Raw genomic sequence first — 19,046 nt, 5'->3', positions numbered from 1 at the left:
TCATGCCCCCCCCTGCTGGGGCCTGTCAACCCCGACACCCTCACCTCGTCCAGCTGCATCTCTCACAGGGTGGTGGATATCATCTCTAGCATCAACCCCCCTCCTCCTACGTCCACCACCACGTCGTCTCCCTCGACCCCTACCTGCGTCCTCAACCTCATCCATGGCATCATCGAGCCAGGCATGCTCTCGCTGGCTACGACGTGTGCCGACTCGAGCTCGCCTCTCAACACGACGTCTGTCAGGAACATCGTGGACTAGGTCCATCTCAGGAACTCGGCCTGGACCCCTCTGAGTCGCCTCACCCGGAATAGGAAGACCTCGTGGATCACCCAAGTACATCTCTGGCGACAGGAATCTCTTTCCATGCTGATGCCACCATGTCAAGAACTCATGCGAGGGGCCGGGGTCGGCCACAACGTCGAACTGTAAAATGTGATCCGCACGCTCCTGCCAGTGAAGATGCCAATTAGCTAGCTGCGCCGGGAACCAACGGTCACCTCCTCTCCCGTCCTTCGACATCAAGAAGTCTATGTTCAGGGTGGGGCGCGGTTGGGGCTGTACGCCGCCAAACTGCGGTAGCACTCTATCAACCTGATGCCACTCAACAACCGCAAAATATATCAAGGATGTCATACACCGCCATAACATCGTATGCCGAGGCTCCAATACCTCCGGATGGACAACCTGGATGACGTCGAGTGCGCTATAGGGCATCCATATGAACTGTAAACACCATAAACATTCTATTAAAAGTCACTCTTAAACTTTAAAAACTTAAAGACTGACTAGCTACACATACGGCTGATGGTACTTACATCCCGAGGCTGTAACAGGTCGAGCTTCAGGCGAGCCATCTGAACCCTAGGCCCCTTGTTGCTAATCCCAGGATTGTAACCAGACCACCTGCGAAATAAGTAAAGGTTTATAATGCATTCGTGAGTCATACTAAAGTGAATACCATAACGATACGTAATACAAAAAACTAAACGTACCTCGAGGCAAGGGGCCAGCTAAACGCATCACACCCAGAGGGCCTAAAGGAAGGAAACCTCCAAAAGATCCAAGACTGCAGTAACTGTAGCGGCCCAGCTAGCTTCACAACATGTCTGTTGGCGACTCTGCACATGCATCGGTACAACCATGCGAGCGCCGCCGACCCCCAACTGTAGCCACCCATCTCCTCGAGTCTAGCAACAAAGGGTAGCCATCTGATGTGTATACGATTGCCGGACTTGTCGGCAAACAGCTGCGTCCCCAACAACATCATGATATAGGCACGGGCAAAGCGCCTAACTGTCTCCTCGTCGGCCCCTGCGGGACACTCTCCAAATGTCTCCTGAAACCATGTACAATTGACTGCGAATTTTTGAACTTGGTTTTCAGGAGGCAGGACACCAAGCAACTCATGGAACCACGTCCAAGCTGGCCTACCACCCTCAATGTATAGGTGGAAGTCTGTCAGGCAACCACTAACGTAATGACCATCCACCGGCAACCCCAGCTGGTATGCGACGTCCTGAAGGGTGATGGTGCACTCTCCAAACGACATGTGGAAGGTATGCGTCTCTGGACGCCATCTCTCGATGAATGCACTGACTAAAGGCTCGTCTAGTCGGAACCATCTGTCGTTCAACCTCGCTAGATGGTACAAGCCGGCCATCTGAAGATACGAAACGTACCTCTCATCAAGCCGCATCCCCTGCTGCCGCCTAACGCTGGATATGCAACGCTGAGGCTGGACAGAAGATGAACCGCATAATTAGAACATTTTCAGAAACCACTGACATATGCAAATCATATCACAAAGAACAAAGACCACTTCCCCAAACCGCTAACATACGCTAAAACCACTATCCAAAACCATTAAAAAAAAACCAACCTCAAAAACGGGTAAAACAAAAACCGGTGACAAAAACCAGTGACAAAAACCGGTGACAAAAACCACTGACAAAAACCGTTTGCCTATACCACTATCATAAACCGCTAGCACTAACATAACCCACTGTCAAAAACCATTAACAAAAACCACTGGCCCACACCACTTTACTAAACCACTACACTAAACCACTATCCTAAACCACTAACAACAACATAAACCACCGTCCTAAACCGTTAACAAAAACCACTACCATAAACCCACTATAACATAAACCACTAACATAAAACCACTTTCATAAAACCACTGCCATAAACCCGCTATAACATAAACCACTATCATAAAACCACTTTCATAACATAAAACACTATGAACAGCGCAACATCATAGACCACTAACCTCGTCGTTGATCACCCCGGCGATATGAGCAACTCCATCCAGACGGTAAAGCCTCCCCGGATCGTCTCCCATCGCCTGAATATGCCAATTCGGTGAATCTCGGCCCAAATGTTGGTCGTTTTCTCTGGGATTTGGTGGGGTATGAGAATGGCAAAGTGATTCGAATGAACTTGGTTCGAACCCCTTATATAGGCAAGTTCAATGTAATTCAAAACGAATCAATTCGAATTACTTAGAGTAGCCAAAATCACATAATTCGAATCAATAAGATTCGAACTTCTCTCCCTACTCCTTCTCCTAGTAATTCGAATTAATAGGATTCGAACTTCTCTCTCATAATTCGAGTTAAGTTGACTCGAATTACTTGAAAATTTTCTCTTCTAATTCGAAACGAATTGATTCGAATTACGTGGGTTTAGTGAGTTGGAGTAATTCGAATTCAATCAATTCGAATTACATACATATCTAGTTCGAAACCTATTGTTTCGAATTACATAAAAATACGTTCTGGTGGAATATTGTCTCAATTTTTGATTTGGCGGATATGGGTAATTTTGATGAGCCCTTTTATGAAATGAATTATTTGAAGCCAAATGATTTCTTCAAAAGTTAAACATCAAATTATAGTATTGATTTTATATATTATTTAAAACTGTTAATATACGAAACTTGTTGAGATATTGAGTGATCTATAGTTATACAAAAAAAAATATAAACTTTAGATATAAAAATGGAATAAGAGATTAGGAGTATTGTCTTTTAAATTTTCTTTAAAAATAAAAAATTAGTACTAAAAAATAAATCGTGTATATAAAGTACCAACTACTTATATTAGACCAGTTCCATTATCGTGTGTTTCTATCCATGTATTTTTCAAAAAGCAAAATATAGATACATGTATTTGACAATGAAGTTGGCATAGGAGTAGTTGTGTTGCCAATGAGTTATAGCTCAAATTGCATAGTCTTTCCATACTCATCTAAGAGGTCATAGGTTCGAGTCTCCCTATCTTTGGTAAAAAAAAATAAGAGTAGTTATGTTTGGCAACGGAATTGGTATAGGAATTGTATTAGAATTTGGACACTAAACTCTGGTATTGGCTTACTGACTTAGTCATTATGGTGATCTACGTGGAGGTAGAGTTTTTAAAACGGAGACAAATTAGTCCTTCCCTCCTTCAAAACAACCCCGTTTGGTGAGTACCCCTTCCTTTAAAGATCCTCTGATCCTGCGTCTGCTCCTCCCTGCTACTTGATGCCAGGGCATCTTAGGCTAGTTTCACTAGCCTTTTTCTTTGTTTTTAATAGGTTTTATGCACTTTCTTGAGTTATAAGTAAGCAATTGGGTTAGAAATTCATGTATGCCTAGATTCATCCAACCATGGTTAATTTGATGCAATTTTATGAGAATTGTGCTATAATTACTTGTGTGCTAAGAATGATGAGAATTCTCATGAGTTTAGGAAGGCTTTGATGCATGAATTAGTGGATGACAGGTGAAGGAAAGCATGGGAGGAAGTTGAAAAAGGAGCATGGAAAGGATGCACAAGAAGCAACGTTGGTGACCAAGTTGGACCACCAACATTGCCCCAAACGTTGGGAAGAAAGCAGAGCAAGGTTCTGCATAAACTACTGGTGCCCACGTTAGAGGGAACATTGGCAAGCCAACGTTACCCCCAACGTTGTGATAAAATGAGCTTTCTGGAGAATTTGGAAATCTGTAGCGACCCGCACGCGTGGATTGGAAATTCTGACAATCCACGGGCACGCGTAGCTGACGCGTACGCGTGGATGGGTAACGTTGGATCCCAAACGCTACCTCAAACGTTGGTGGCCAACGTGCACGATTCTGATCTCAAAATGCTGGATTTGAAAACGAGCAACGACGCGCACGCGTGGATAGGCCAACGTTCTTCTATATGCTTTTAAAACTTGAAATGGATTTTTTTCATCCATGCACAAACGCGCAAGGCATGCGTACGCGTGGGTAGAGGAACGTTGGCACTCCAACGTTGAGTCAAACGCCAATGACAGCAAGCAGAAATGATTTTGTAGAGACACGTTTGAGTCAACGTTGACCATCAAATGTGGATTCCAACGTGAGCAACAGAATTCAGCAATTCAAATAGACTTCTTCTCAACAGTAAGGAAAACCAATTGGAGTAACTTCAACCCAATCCAGTTAAGGCCAAAAGCCCAATTCAGAGATTGAAGATCAATGGAAGAAAGTGTATAAATAACTTAGAATTTAAGTTAAAGAGGACCTTTTTTTTAACTTTTAGCAAGGCGGAGGGATACTGACACTCTGCCAATTTTACTTTTCTGCAAATCTTTGAATTCTGCAATGTATCTTTCAATTCCATTTTCCATTTTGAGAGCTATGAACAAATAAACCCCTTTCATTGGGTTAGGGAGCTCTATTGTAATTCAATGGATCAATAGTAGTTTTCATCTTCTTCTTCTTTCTTTTCTCTTGATTTTTGTTAGAAGGTTTTTTATCTTAATTTAATTGGACAGTTGTCTTGACAGAGAAGCTATCCATAATTGGAATTCTTTAGATCCTTGAGAGAGGGATGAAGAATTCATGCTAGAATTGCTTTCTCACATTGGATTAGATTGGGGGTTGGATGGATATTGTGACATTTAATCCTACCAATACTTTGATCTATGAATTTGTGTGGTATAGTCAGTGACCGAACTTCAACTCTTCCCATGAGTAATTAAATCAAGAAATTAGGCAATTGTTCATGCTTAGAGAGATTGGTGAGCCAAGACATTGGGATCCAATCATCTAAGATTGCCAAGCAATGTCAATGAATGCATTGATTGAGGAAGAGATGAAAATGATTTGATCTGAAGAATTCAATATCTCCTGAAACCCAATGAATCCCATCTCTGATCTACCCATTTTATTTACTTTCTGCTCTTTAATTTCATGCTTAATCCCCATTCCCATTTAATTTCATGCAATTTAAACTTCTGTCATTTAATTTCTCGCATTTTAATTTTTGTCATTTAGTTTCTTGCAATTTAATTTTCTCGCCAAATTTATGTTCTGCAATCGCAACCCAATTTTGATTTCGCTCAACTAGCATAATTCCCCAATTAACATTGATCAACCAACCAATCCTTGTGGGATTCGACCTCACTCTACAGTGAGTTTTTACTTGACGACAATCCAGTGTACTTACCGGTAGGAAATTGTTGAGAGACAGTTTCTGAGTGAATCAAGTTTATGGCACCATTGTCGGGGATTGGTTTTGTATTGACAATTACTAATTTAGAGGATAACTATATTGAGCAATTTTCTTTTCTTTTGATTAATTGAATTTTAATTTCAATTGTTCATTTTCGTTCTCTGCAATTTTTAGTTGTTCCTCTTTAATTTTTCTTTATTTCTTTACTTTCCAGCAGAATTAATCCACTAACTCATTAACTGTTTGATAAATTACTCTAACCAAGCTAACTATACTCTATTTTAGTAGACTCTGCACTTGGTATTTCTTGTACTTGTTCATTGTATGACAGGTAGAAGAGAGGTCTCAACCTCTTTTGACAGTGAACTGGAGTGAACCTTCTTGAGATTAAGGAGGGAAGCAAGAGGAAAAAGGGCTGTTGGTGCAGAACAAGAGGAGGAAGACTTGGTTATAACCATGGAGCATGATATGGAAAACCATCATGAAGGAAAGGTGAACAATCATGCCAGAAGAGGTGCAGCCAACCCTGCTAGACAAGAGAGGAGAGTTCTAGGCTCCTACATCAATCCAAACCCAAGAAACTGTGGTAGCAGCATTCAAAAGCCAACCATCCATGCCAATAATTTCGAATTGAAGACACAGCTCATCACACTGATTCAAAACAATTTTTCTTTTGGAGGAAGCGCCCAAGAAGATCCTAATCAGCATCTCACTTCATTCCTAAGAATCTGTGACACAGTGAAACCAAATGGAGTTCATCCTGATGCCTATAGGCTGCTTTTATTCCCCTTCTCTCTAAGGGATAAAGCATCCAAGTGGCTAGAATCATTTCCAAAGGAGAGCCTTACAACTTGGAAAGATGTAGTTAACAAATTCTTGGCAAGGTTCTATCCTCCACAAGAGTCAATAGGCTGAGAGCAGAGGTTCAAACATTCAGACAGTAGGATGGTGAGACTATTTATGAAGCCTGTGAGAGATTCAAAGACTTGACAAGGAAATGTCTCCCTGATATGTTTAATGAGTGGGTGCAAATTCATATCTTTTATGAAGCGCTGAATTGTGAATCAAAGAAAGCTGTAGACCACTCATCTGGAGGTTTCCTTAACAAGAAGAAGACCATTGAAGAAGCTATTGATGTTATAGAGACAGTGGCTGACAATGAGTATTTTTATGCCTCAGACAGAAGCAACAACAAGGGAGTCATGGAGCTGAACAACATGGATGCAATTTTGGTCAGAACAAGATAATTGCCAAGCAATTGGCGGATCTCACAAAGAAGATAGAGGCAAGCCAAGTAGCAGCAACCCACACCCAACCATCAGCACCAGAAGAGCCAAACATAGAGGAAGAAGAAGTTAACTACATTGGAAATTCTGCAAGACAAGAGCATGACCCTTACTCCAAGACTTACAACCCTGGTTGGAAGAACCACCCAAACTTTGGGTGGAAAAACCAACAAGACCAAAACCAAAACCACAAATCTCACAATCCAAACCATTACAACAACTCCACTCATCAATTCTCCAACCAAAGACCATACCAGACCACACAAAACACTTATTCATAACCACACTACCAAGCCCAAAATAATCAGCCTCAACACCCCACCTCAACCCACCATCTGATGACAGATTCTCCAAGATCGAAGCTATGCTTGAAAACCTCTGCAGGGAGTCTGAAGATAACAAAACATTCAAGGAGGAAGTGAGGACGAGTATGAAAAGTCGAGGAGAAATTATCAAGCAGCTTGAGTCACAAGTGGGATACCTATCTCAACAAATTTCCAAATCCATTGATAGCTTCCCAAGTGACACTGAGAAGAATCCAAGAGGAGGAACACAAAATGTGAGATGAGAAGAATGTAAAGCAGTAAACCTAGCAAGTGAGGAGGTTTGGAAAGAAGAAATTAGCAATCCTACAGCACATAATCAAAGATTTTTAGAAGAGAGAAAAGAAGAGATTGAGCAAAGGACTGATCTTGCCCAAGGGAGAGAATCAGAAGAGAAAAAAATCCTGCAACCATATGTGCCAAAAGCACCATTCCCACAGAGACTTAGGAATAGTGAGAAAGGGAGAACATACACCAAATTCTTGGATGAATTTAAGACTCTTGATGTCAACATTCCCTTCCTCGAAATCCTCAAACAGATGCCTACTTGTATCAAGTGGATGAAGAAGTTACTAGCTAGGAAGAGCAATCTAAAGGGTGGCCAAACAGTGGTGATGAACAAGGAATGTAGTGCTCTCATTTAGAAGGCATTACCCATAAAGAAAGGGGATCCGGGAAGCTTTCACGTCCCCTGTGCTATAGAAGATATCATGATTGATAGAGGATTATGTGATCTGGGAGCCAGCATAAATTTGATGCCTCTGTCTTTCATGAAAAGATTGAAAATCAATGAGCTTAAGTCCACATATGTAATCATCCAATTGGCTAACAAGACTTAGAAGCAAGCTGAAGGAGTAGTCGAGAATATACTGGTCAAAGTGGGAAATTACTTTCTCCCCACTGACTTTGTAGTTCTTGAAATGGAAGAGAGCCATCTTCACCCGATCATCTTAGGGAGACCATTCTTGGCTACTGGTAGAGCATTCATTGATGTAGAACAAGGAGAGTTGATATTGAATGCATGATGAGCAACTCACTTTCCATGTCTTCAAGCCCACGTATGAGTCTGAGCAACAGAGCAAGGAATTAAAGGAAGAGTACATTGAGAGCTATTTGAAGGAGAACAGCAATGAACCACCAGCCAAGCCTCTGGAGCTTTCATGGGTGGATAAACAAGAAGCTCAAGAGATGAAGCAACCAAGGATACTAGAGGAGGAGCTGAAACAACAGGAACCAAGGGAATTAATCAATAAAGATCACTCCAACACAAGAACTTCTGAAGCACTACTTAAAGAATAAAGGAAAATGGGGAACAAAGTACCAATGAGATGGAAGAATAAGAAAATTCCCACTGAGGATTTCTCACTAGGTGACCAAGTGATATCAGCCCACCATTCACTCATACCTCCTCACCCTCCCGCGATACCATCTCAATTACCTCAAGTCTACACAATCAACATGATCCTCTCATTTGAACATGTAAAAATTCTTAAAGAATTAAATGGTGACAGATTCACAATGAGGGGAGAAGATTTGAGGCATTACAATCTGCCCTAACAGTAAATCGATCGTCAAGCTAGTGACGATAAAAGAGCGCTTGTTGGGAGGCAACCCAACCAAAGGTAGTTCTCTTTCCCAAGTTAAATTCAATAAAAGAGTTAAGTAGATTCTCTGTATTACAAGGAGCTAAGTTTGGTGTTCCACACCAAAACAATCCAAAGGTGAATGTGTAATTCTAAGTTTGGTGTTCCACCAAAGATTTAATTAAAGAACACATCGTAACCCTCAGCATGACTAGTCACTAGCTCCAACCAAGCAGGGAAATTACTTAACAATAGTTTAATTACTAGTTCATAGTTTGTATTTCTAGTGCAAAACAGAAGAAAGCAAAGAATAAGGCTAGACACCAATAGCTTGGACCTTAGGACATATGCCTGTGGTGTCTTTGTACTAGGATCTACTTGGATGATTAGGTTCTATGGAGTGATTTAACACTTGGTAACTTGGGTTAGCTAACCAGGGATTATCAACCGAAAATTCATTATCAAGAGCAACCTAGTTACAAGGCATTTAGTTACCCAAAGAGGTGCTAGACATCAATGTCTTAAGAAGAATTATGAGTCAAGTGTCTGTAGTGAATATGTGTTGAGTGAAAATAAGATAAGAAGCTGCTACAACACATGACACTAAGCTACTAGTGAGAAATAAGCTCACAGGAAAAGAAAAGCAATTACCAAGGATGAGTGAATAATAAGAGGTCATAGCAGTATGTTAGTTGATGCTTAAAGGAGATATTCTATTCCTAAGGATCAATAAGAAGTGAGCTGCAACATTTTTTGCATAAAACCCCATGAACTAATAATAATGACTTGCTGATATGAACATCATTCTCTGTTTCATTCTTTTTTCTCAATAATTCAGTATTTGCTTAGGGACAAGCAAGATTTAAGTTTGGTGTTGTAATGCCAGGGCATCTTAGGCTAGCTTCACTAGCCTTTTTCTTTGTTTTTAATAGGTTTTATGCACTTTCTTGAGTTATAAGTAAGCAATTGGGTTAGAAATTCATGTATGCCTAGATTGAGTTAAACACCAAAGTGGTCCCTGAGATTCGCAAAATGCACCAATTTAGTCCCTGACTTCCTAATTGCACTAATTTAGTCCTCCAGATTCGAAAAAATGCATCAAAGTGGTCCCCCTCATATTTTCCGGCCAGATTCCTTACCGGCGGGAGTGACGTGACGAACGAGTGCCACGCTGGAGTGTCCAACGGTTGGATGACGTGGCAAATGAAACTTTATGCACCAATTTTGTCCCTGATCCCTTTTTAAACCCTAACTCACAAATGGCGCAGCATATCATCGTCTTCTTCTTCTTCTTCTTCTTCTTCTTCTTCTTCTTCTTCTTCTTCTTCTTCTTCTTCTTCTTCTTCTTCTTCTTCTATTCATTCTCATTATACTTTTTTCTGAGAAGCATACCCTGGCATAGCTATCAATCAATTCAATCCTTCCCCTGAGGGAGTTTTGCAGACTCTCTCGCACCCTTTTGACTTTACTTCTACGAGTCCTGCATAAATGGTCAATGAGGAGAAAATGATTATTTCAACAACATATTTATTTATTTAAAAACTATTTCATGAACATATCAGAAACAAAGAATCTATGATGTTGCGGATTCACAGTTCACCGATAAGAAGGTTCTCCAACAGCTGAAATTTTGTTCTCGAGTTGGCACATTCGAGCTAACATCCAGATCTACAAAGGAGGAAGTAAATATAACTGGTACAGGTAAAAATTCACATAAGGATAGGAAACAAAGTGCCTTTTTTCAATAAAGATTTTTGCACTCTCTTTTATTCGGTCATAAATAAAATATACAATCAATGAGCTGTACTCAGACAATTTCTGGAGAAAACTGTGACATATTCAAGTATTTTCTATAAGTTACTTATAATTAGATTGCTAGTGTATTATTAGATGATTCAGTTCAGCATTCTGCATTCCTTTTCAATCAGGATGATTTTTCTACAACATAATGTAAATTATAGTCAGACATAACTATATCTTTCCCTCTTTACAGCAAAATATTCACACGAATATGCAGGATGGTTCAAACTGAATTATCTATGAATTATCAAATCATATATCACCATGCTAATTTCAAATCATGAATGTAGCACACCTCTTTTTCAGCAGCCTCTTTTAGGTCTTTGATGCGTGACAGAATCACATCATACTGAGATAGAAGTCGTTGTTTGATAGCAGTAACCTCAACCGACCCTTGTGGAAGCTGTGTTGGCCAGAATAAAGAGCAGATGAACTAATTATATCTTCTTGAGAACCCTCATAATTGAGTAATGTAAACAAAGTTAAAGATAAGGGGAAATCAAGCCACACTGATTCCTCCATATTGCAATAACTTCCATCGAAGGAGCCCACAAGTCATGAACTAAAAAAAGTTGCACCCTTTTGTTTCCTATTTCTCATATTCAAGGACGAGTAGTAATAAAACAAAGCACAAACCCATGTGGATAGAGTTTAAACCACCGAAAGAGTGAAAGTAACAACTGCAGACACATTGCCATTTTTAAGTTATTTTTTCAAAGGGGAAACAACAATATAAGCATCATCAACAAGAAGATTGCCTCTTTTAAGTAAAACTGGATAGACAAAAGATAGGCAAACAAGCATCTATCAATGGGAACAAAATTGATGAACTAACAGCAGTACCTGCTTCAACTGTGGAGAAACGACGAAATTTAACGTGGCTCCAACAGCGAGTGATGAAACTGCAACAACTGATAGGAATTGGGGCAACCCGGGGTCAATAAGTCCAGAGGCAGCATCACCAGTGGCAAGGATAGCAAGAAGGGGAAAGAGGACTGAGGGATTAAATAATGGAGCTGCCACCGCAACAGTTACCCTTTCACCTTCTTGTGCGGGAACATCAACCGTCTCGGTTGCAAATCTGTGGGTGCGAGCCATACCAGAAGGGGTTTGCACCTAAATGGCAGGAAAGTTATAGGTGGAAAGAGACATAGAAGTGAATCATCATAAAAAGAAGAAGAAGAAGAAGAAGAAGAAGACGACGAAGAAGAGAAGAAGATGATGATGTGCTGCGCCATTTGTGAGTTAGGGTTTAAAAAGGGATCAGGGACAAAATTGGTGCATAAAGTTTCATTTGCCACATCATCCAACCGTTGGACACTCCAGCGTGGCACTCGTTCACCACGTCACTCCCGCCGGTAAGGAATCTGACCGGAAAATATGAGGGGGACCACTTTGATGCATTTTTTCGAATCTGGAGGATTAAATTAGTGCAATTGAGAAGTCAGAGACTAAATCGGTGTATTTTGCGAATCTCAGGGACCACTTTGGTGTTTAACTCTACCTAGATTCAACCAACCATGGTTAATTTGATGCAATTTTATGAGAATTATGCTATAATTACTTGTGTGCTAAGAATGATGAGAATTCTCATGACTTTAGCAAGGCTTTGATACATGAATTGGTGGATGACAGGTGAAGGAAAGCATGGGAGGAAGTTGAAAAAGGAGCATGAAAAGGATGCACACGAAGTAACGTTGGTGGCCAAGTTGGACCACCAACGTTGCCTCAAACGTTGGGAAGAAAGCAGAGCAAGGTTCTGCATAAACTGCTAGTGCCCACGTTGAAGGGAACGTTGGCAAGCCAACGTTACCCCCAACGTTGTGATAAAATGAGCTTTCTGGAGAATTTGGAAATCTGTAGTGACGCGCACGCGTGCTGTACGCGCACGCGTGGATTGGAAATTCTGACAATCCACGGGCACGCGTGGCTGACGCGTACGCGTGGATGGGTAACATTGGACCCCAAACGCTACCTCAAACGTTGGTGGCCAACGTGCACGATTCTGATCTTAAAATGTTGGATTTGAAAACGAGCAACGATGCGCATGCGTCTATGGCGCATACGCGCAGGTTGAGCTTTTGAGAATCCACGCACACGCGTGGATAGGCCAACGTTGGAGGGAACGTTGCCAGTCCAACGCTGAGGCCAACGTTCTTCTATATGCTTTTAAAATTGGAAATGGATTTTTTTATCCACGCGCACGCATAGCGTACGCACACACGTGGATGCGCATTCTGACCCCATGCGCGCAAATGCGCAAGGCACGCGTACGCGTGGGTAGAGGAACGTTTGCACTCCAACGTTGAGTCAAACGCCAATGACAGCAAGCAGAACTGATTTTGCAGAGACGCGTTTGAGTCAACGTTGGCCATCAAACGTGGACTCCAACGTGAGCAACAGAATTCAGCAATTCAAACAGACTTCTTCTCAACAGCAAGGAAAACCAATTGGAGCAACTTCAACCCAATCCAATCAAGGCCAAAAAAGCCCAATTCAGAGATTGAAGATCAATGGAAGAAAGTGTATAAATATCTTAGAATTTAAGTTAGAGAGGACCTTTTTTTTAACTTTTAGCAAGGCGGAGGGATACTGACACTCTGCCAATTTTACTTTTCTGCAAATCTTTGAATTCGAAACCCAATGAATCCCCATCTCTGATCTACCCATTCTATTTACTTTCTGCTCTTTAATTTCATCCTTAATCCCCATTCCCATTTAATTTCATGCAATTTAAGCTTCTTTCATTTAATTTCTCGCACTTTAATTTTTGTCATTTTTTCTTGCAATTTAATTTTCCTGCCAAATTTACATTCTGCAATCGCAACCCAATTTTGATTTCGCTCAACTAGCATAATTCTTCAACTAACATTGATCAACCAACTAATTCCTGTGGGATTTGACCTCACTCTACAGTGAGTTTTTACTTGACGACAATCCGGTGCACTTGCCGGTAGGAAATTGTTGAGAGACAGTTTCCGAGTGAATCACTACTACTGCTCGTGTACTGCCCTACTCGCCGCTGCTACCCTAAAGCTCGTGTGTTGCCCTGCTCGTCGATGGAGGGATTTTTCTCATGTTCGTTAGGGTTTTTGTTCTTTTTCTTCTTTTTGTCGAAGCTTGCTTTTCCTCCTCCAATGGCGGATTTGGCACCAACACCACCACCGGCGGTGGTCAAATTCAATCCAATAGCATTACATAAGAAAATTTCTCACTCTTACTTTCTATTTCCAATGCCATTGACACAACAACAAAGTCAGAAGTACAATGGCCGCTCCTGGCAAATGCTTCCTTGTTACCGATCTTTGTGTGAGTCATCATCATCTAATTTCTAATTTGACTTATCATTCAATTGTAGGGTGTTGAAAAAAGTACTCTCATAATCAAAGTCTTCAAGTCCCTCAAAACTTCTCATCTAAACCTCAAGCTTCAAGACTTCTACACTTGTAAACTACCCAGATTCTTCTTCGTTTCTATGAATTCATGTCATGGTTATCAAAATCATGTAATTGTCTCTTCTTTTTTGCAGGTGAAGTTAGAAGCTCATGTGAAAATGTTGATTTTGAAGTTATCACTCTTGATGGCCGCATATGCCCGCTTGCCTCCACCACCATTTCAACGTACCACGCACTTTTCTTCTTCTTGGGGTGGTGCTTGAGGGTATTCATTTTTCATTCTTCGAGCTTTGAAGACCGAAAATTTGTAACAATAAGGAGCAGGAGCATAAGTGGGGGATGGTTGTGGAAGTTGCAGCAGTGTATGGTGGCGGTGAAAAGGGACGAGCCTTTGAAGTGGAGGGGTACTATTCAAAACGGCGTCGTTTTGAAGGAGGGGGACTAATTTGTCTCGTTTTGAAAATTCTCCCTCTACGTAAAACACTGTAATGACCAGGTTAGTTCAATGAGAGTTACGTCAGAATTTTCCGTTGAGTTTAACGGACTCTATTTAATGGAGGAACCTAGATGTCCAATTTTTTAAGAGGACGGAAATCTAAATGTATTTTTCAATATTCAAGGACGGAAATGTCCACAGAACAAAAAGTTAAGAATTTATTTATCCTTTTCTCTACTTTTTTTATTCACTTAAACCATCACATAATAGGAGAAGATATATCAGTAGTTTCAAACTACCACGAAATGAATGCTGGATTTTAAATCAAATTAGCGCTTAATGGTGGTTTCATATCATTGCAAAATGGAAAAGCATAGGGAGTCAAATGTCCATCAGCTAAGAATTGAACAACTCAATTAATAATGATTAATTTTAAATTATTTTTTCAAATTCAAAATTTGATTAATTGACATTAATGACATTTTTGAATCAAAACTTATCCTAATTTATTTTCACTTCCACTCACCATTCACCACACAAAACCACAAATCCTAATCCCTCTTCCCAATGTCCCACGCTGTCGTGGTTTCGTTCTTGCGCTGCTAGCGTCACCGCAGCACCGTCCTCGTGCGCCATCGCCGGTAGTCCTTGCATCCTTCTCCGTCACTTCATCTGTCGTTTGCGCAGGAAAGACAGCTACCATTGCCCTAGCTTCTATTTCACCCTCCTCCTGTCCCATCGCGACTCCCCATCGCTCACCCGACACACCCTTGCTGCTCGCGACTCCCCATCGCTCGCCACTCGCACCCCACGACTCTCTATCCATCACGACGCAACCACCACCAGGTCCCCATTCGCGACGCGCGATCATTTACTCCGACCCATGGCGACTCCTCCAGTTGTCCAAACACGCCACTGCGAGTCCCCCCACTGTCCACGCAACGCCATCCAAGACGTCATCGCCGGCCACCCTGCGGCTCTCCTTATCCTCCTCCTATTTGGTTTTGAATGATTTTTTAAACTAGTTTTTTATGTTTCCTTTTTCTACATTTCGGATGATTCTTTTTATTAGTTTTGGATGATTCCTTTTTCTATGTTTTGTATATTTTTTTCTTAGGATTTGGATGATTCTTTTTATTAGTTTTGGATGATTCTTTTTATTAGTTTTGGATGATTCTTTTTCTATGTTTTGTATGTTTTTTTCTTAGGATTTAGATGATTCTTTATCTTATGTTTTGGTGCTTTTTGTTTTTTGGAGTTTCAAAGTTTTCTTTGGAAAGAGGAATTAGTGTTTGCATAATAAATGGTAAAAGGTGAATTAGAATAAGAAGAGGCAATTAATAATCATTAATTTTGTATCTTTTAAAAAAAATTTAAATTACTACTAATTAATAACAATTAATGTTATTAATTAATATAGAATATAATTTAAAAATATTTGTTGACTTATTGTTGGCTGGACCTCTCTTAATTTTCTAGCATTATTGATGCAAAATATGAACGGTTTAAATATCATTATAACAATGTTTCTAACCACTACAAATCAGATTTTGTGACGGTTATTCCACCGATTGGTAAAACCCACTACTAAACCATTTAGTAGCATCCAATCTAGCAGCAAGTAACTAATTGCCACTAAATCCTCTCAAAATTACTGTTAACTGCTGGTTGTAAATAATGTCCTTCCAAGATTTTCAAGCTTTTGAGAAAGTTATTTTCTTTTTGGATAAATTATATTTTTTATTCTTAAAATTTGCTGAAAATTTTAAAAATATCCCTAAATTTTATTTTGTTTCAAAAATTTTCGATTTGCATAAGATATATTCCTAATAATTAAATTTTTAAAAAATTAGAACTAATCTAACAATAATGCATGATAAATATGTTTGATTTATTTATATTAAAAATTGTTCTTGTGGAGTTATTCCTAAATTAGTCATAATTTTTTTGAAAAATTAGTCGTTAGGAGTAAATTTAATGCAAATAAAAAAGAAAATAAAATTTATGAGTATTTTTAAAATTTTAAGCAAATTTCAAAAACAAAAAATATATTTTATCTTTTTTTTTTTTAAATGGACAATAAGAAAAAGTTTTGTTTTCTCTTGTGAGATGGACGACAAAAAGATTATGTCTAGCAAAGATTACGTTACTAGATGTCGAGTTTGACAATATTAATACGTGAACTCATAGTCAATAAGACAAATATTCTTCATATACATTTGTTTGTGTTGTTTGAGTGTATTAAATTGCTTGTGCTTGCTAATTATGTGCATGTATATGTGTTACTTGCTATACATGCAACTTGTTTTTGTGAATTGATGTCTTAGTGACTTGTGTATGTCTATTATTGGTTGAATGGAGGTAGCAGACACAAAGGTGTAGTAGTCCGACATAGCTACATATATGACGCGCATAATTTGCGTTCCTAATGATAGTACGGATTAAAAAAAAAAGCATAATCATTGCCATAATAAAGTGAACAATTTTTATTGGAAATATATATAATAATTAAGATCATTCATAGAATAAATAAATCACATTCATAATTAAAAAATCAATCTTTGAATACAAAATCTGAAACATTAAATTATTTGATATATTTTAATAATTTTTAAATATTATTTTTACACAAAGACAAATTCATGTCACTCCTGACAACTCAAAGAAGACAGCTTATTATGCTTGTAAGTAGTAATTAAGAAACTCCGATAATTTGATTAAATGGAAGTGTGAACTTTTAATATTTTAAGAACATGTAATAATTTATTCTTTGGTTGCCTCAACTTCCGTTAACTTTCTTACAATCGGCTCTGATTTCACCTTGAGTCCCCGTCAAGGGGCTAATATTCCCCATCTTGATCATTGCCTGTGCAAATGCTTGGAAGAAGGCATTTTTATTGTTAGCAAAGTTTCTGACAATTGAAATTGTTGAAGATCCGTTGGTGGAGAAGAGTTCTTGGTCTGTTTGGAGAAGGCCCCGGTTGTTGAGAAGGTTCGTGAAGTAGTTTTTGTCGAATGTGTTGGGGGAGGAAGGATCCAAGTTGTTCAAAGTCGAACCGTTTCCGTTTTGCGGACAACTCTGTTGTAGAGTTGTTAAATAGGTAGCGTTCAATGTTGGATCAGGATTGCCTGTCCCACTGAAGTTGTAGAGCCTTTGAGAGAAGAATTGGCACTGGGCACGTCCGAATGTGTGCGCACCTAATCAGATTCCAAACTTTTCAGATCGAAAATTATTAGAATTTATTATTTTTAGTCCTTGGTTATTAATGTTTAAAACATAGGATAAAGTATGTTGTTAGCTTATTAAACTAAAAAAAATAAATTGATGATTAAGTGATAACAAAAAATAATAAATTTTGCTCCTAGTATTTCTCTCCGAGTCCAAAGCAACTTTAACATGAAAGCTAAGAGAAAGAGTGCTTACTCTAGAATCAATTATGTGGCTAGTTATGTCATTGAATGATAAATTTAATTAAGCATATTTTGTAAATATTTTACTAATACGGGATCAGATCACATGCATTTAATTTAGTTATTATAATAGATAAAGCTGGTTACCAGATAATGCAACGAGGTCCGTTATGTTCAGATTAACTGCACTGAATTTGGCTGTGATCTGTGCTAGAGTCTCAAATGGAGTAGGAAGAAGGGTATTGGCTCCAGTTTTGTTCGCAGTTAGACCATCCCTTCTTCCAAGTAGTACCTTCCAAGAAGGACCTTTTTCCTACAAAATTTTCACTCTTGATTAACCCGAGTGAACACAACACACATATCTACATATATATGATATGTTATGTTAAAATATAAGTTTAATTTTTGTCTATTAATAGAATACAAAAGTTTATAAGATTATCCAATCAAATTCATGCATTTAAATGAATTTTTAAGAAATCAACTTAAAAATTAATTATTTTTATCGATATAACAATATACCATTAGCTATCTTTGCATTGTAAAACTCTGACAGTATGTGAAGAAGAAAAACTTATCCTATTTCATTCTTATATATGTGTAAAAGATAAAATTTTTTTTCTTATATGTAATAAAATAATATGATTTGTAGCTAGTTAATATAATTTACCAAGGAAACTGAAGCTTCGGCTGCAAGGGCAAGAATATCAGCGCAAGACACAACACCAGGGCATGATGAATTAAGAGCGGCTTTAATGTTGTCAATTACATTAAAGCCCCTGGCGGAATTGTTGTTAGGACCTGCAGTTTTCTCGCTCTCTGTTATGTTGCCACCTACGTCTAGCAACAGCGACGCATCACATCCCTGTCACAACAAAAAAGTACTATTAAATAACATTGTTATTAGTCTAATATACAATTTTTTTTTGTGTTAACATGACAATAGTATTCAATGAAGACAAACAAATGGTAAGACCAAAACTAAATATTTTGGTAGTCTTTGGTGGAGAGACAGAGACTGAAAAATTAAAATTGAGAGACAAAAATTAAGAGACAAAAACTAAAATAAATTTTAGTATTCTATTTGGTGTAAATTGGAAAATAGAAATTGAAATAAGAATAAAGTTTTAATTTAATTTGCACAAAAGGTAAAATTGAAAGTAATTAATTGAAATGAGAGTATTTTAATTATAAAATATTATTAACATTTCAGTCTTTGTTTCTAAAAATTTCAATCTTTTGTATCTCTACTTTTTAGAGGTAATAAAATACTAAAATTTTGAAGACAGAGACAAAAACTTTAGCACTAGTTTTTGAGCCAATAAACATGATATGAGT

At 38.7% G+C, this 19,046-nt stretch overlaps 2 protein-coding genes and 1 long non-coding RNA gene across 4 annotated transcripts in view; all 3 read right to left on the bottom strand.

The window, feature by feature from the left end:
• On the bottom strand, positions 1–2,350 carry LOC110266764 (protein MAIN-LIKE 1-like). Its single transcript, XM_021111770.1, has 6 exons — positions 2,279–2,350; positions 1,883–2,005; positions 1,298–1,738; positions 996–1,249; positions 819–906; positions 1–726 (listed from the first exon to the last, which is right to left on the bottom strand). The coding sequence occupies exons 1-6, from the start codon at positions 2,348–2,350 to the stop codon at positions 1–3; spliced, it is 1,704 nt and encodes a 567-aa protein (XP_020967429.1).
• LOC110266554 lies at positions 10,042–11,456 on the bottom strand. 2 transcript variants are annotated; one of them, XR_002353965.1, is made up of 3 exons: positions 10,762–11,287; positions 10,267–10,334; positions 10,042–10,146 (listed from the first exon to the last, which is right to left on the bottom strand). It is a non-coding gene; the product is annotated as an uncharacterized LOC110266554 (long non-coding RNA). The 2 variants fall into 2 exon arrangements; XR_002353966.1 differs by adding an exon at positions 11,310–11,456 and having other exon boundaries at positions 10,095–10,334; positions 10,762–10,869.
• LOC107618757 (peroxidase A2) overlaps positions 16,873–19,046 on the bottom strand; it is a 3,632-nt gene continuing 1,458 nt past the window's right edge. Inside the window, exons 2-4 of the mRNA XM_016320901.2 lie at positions 18,379–18,573; positions 17,856–18,021; positions 16,873–17,495 (exon numbers count right to left, since the gene is read on the bottom strand). Coding sequence (XP_016176387.1) covers positions 17,077–17,495; positions 17,856–18,021; positions 18,379–18,573 — 780 coding nt within the window. The 3' untranslated portion in view covers positions 16,873–17,076. The remainder of the gene's footprint in view (positions 17,496–17,855; positions 18,022–18,378; positions 18,574–19,046) is intronic.

This window comes from Arachis ipaensis, chromosome B09 (assembly GCF_000816755.2).
Source record: "Arachis ipaensis cultivar K30076 chromosome B09, Araip1.1, whole genome shotgun sequence".
NCBI lineage: Eukaryota > Viridiplantae > Streptophyta > Magnoliopsida > Fabales > Fabaceae > Arachis > Arachis ipaensis.
This window is presented reverse-complemented; position numbering and strand designations above follow the sequence as displayed.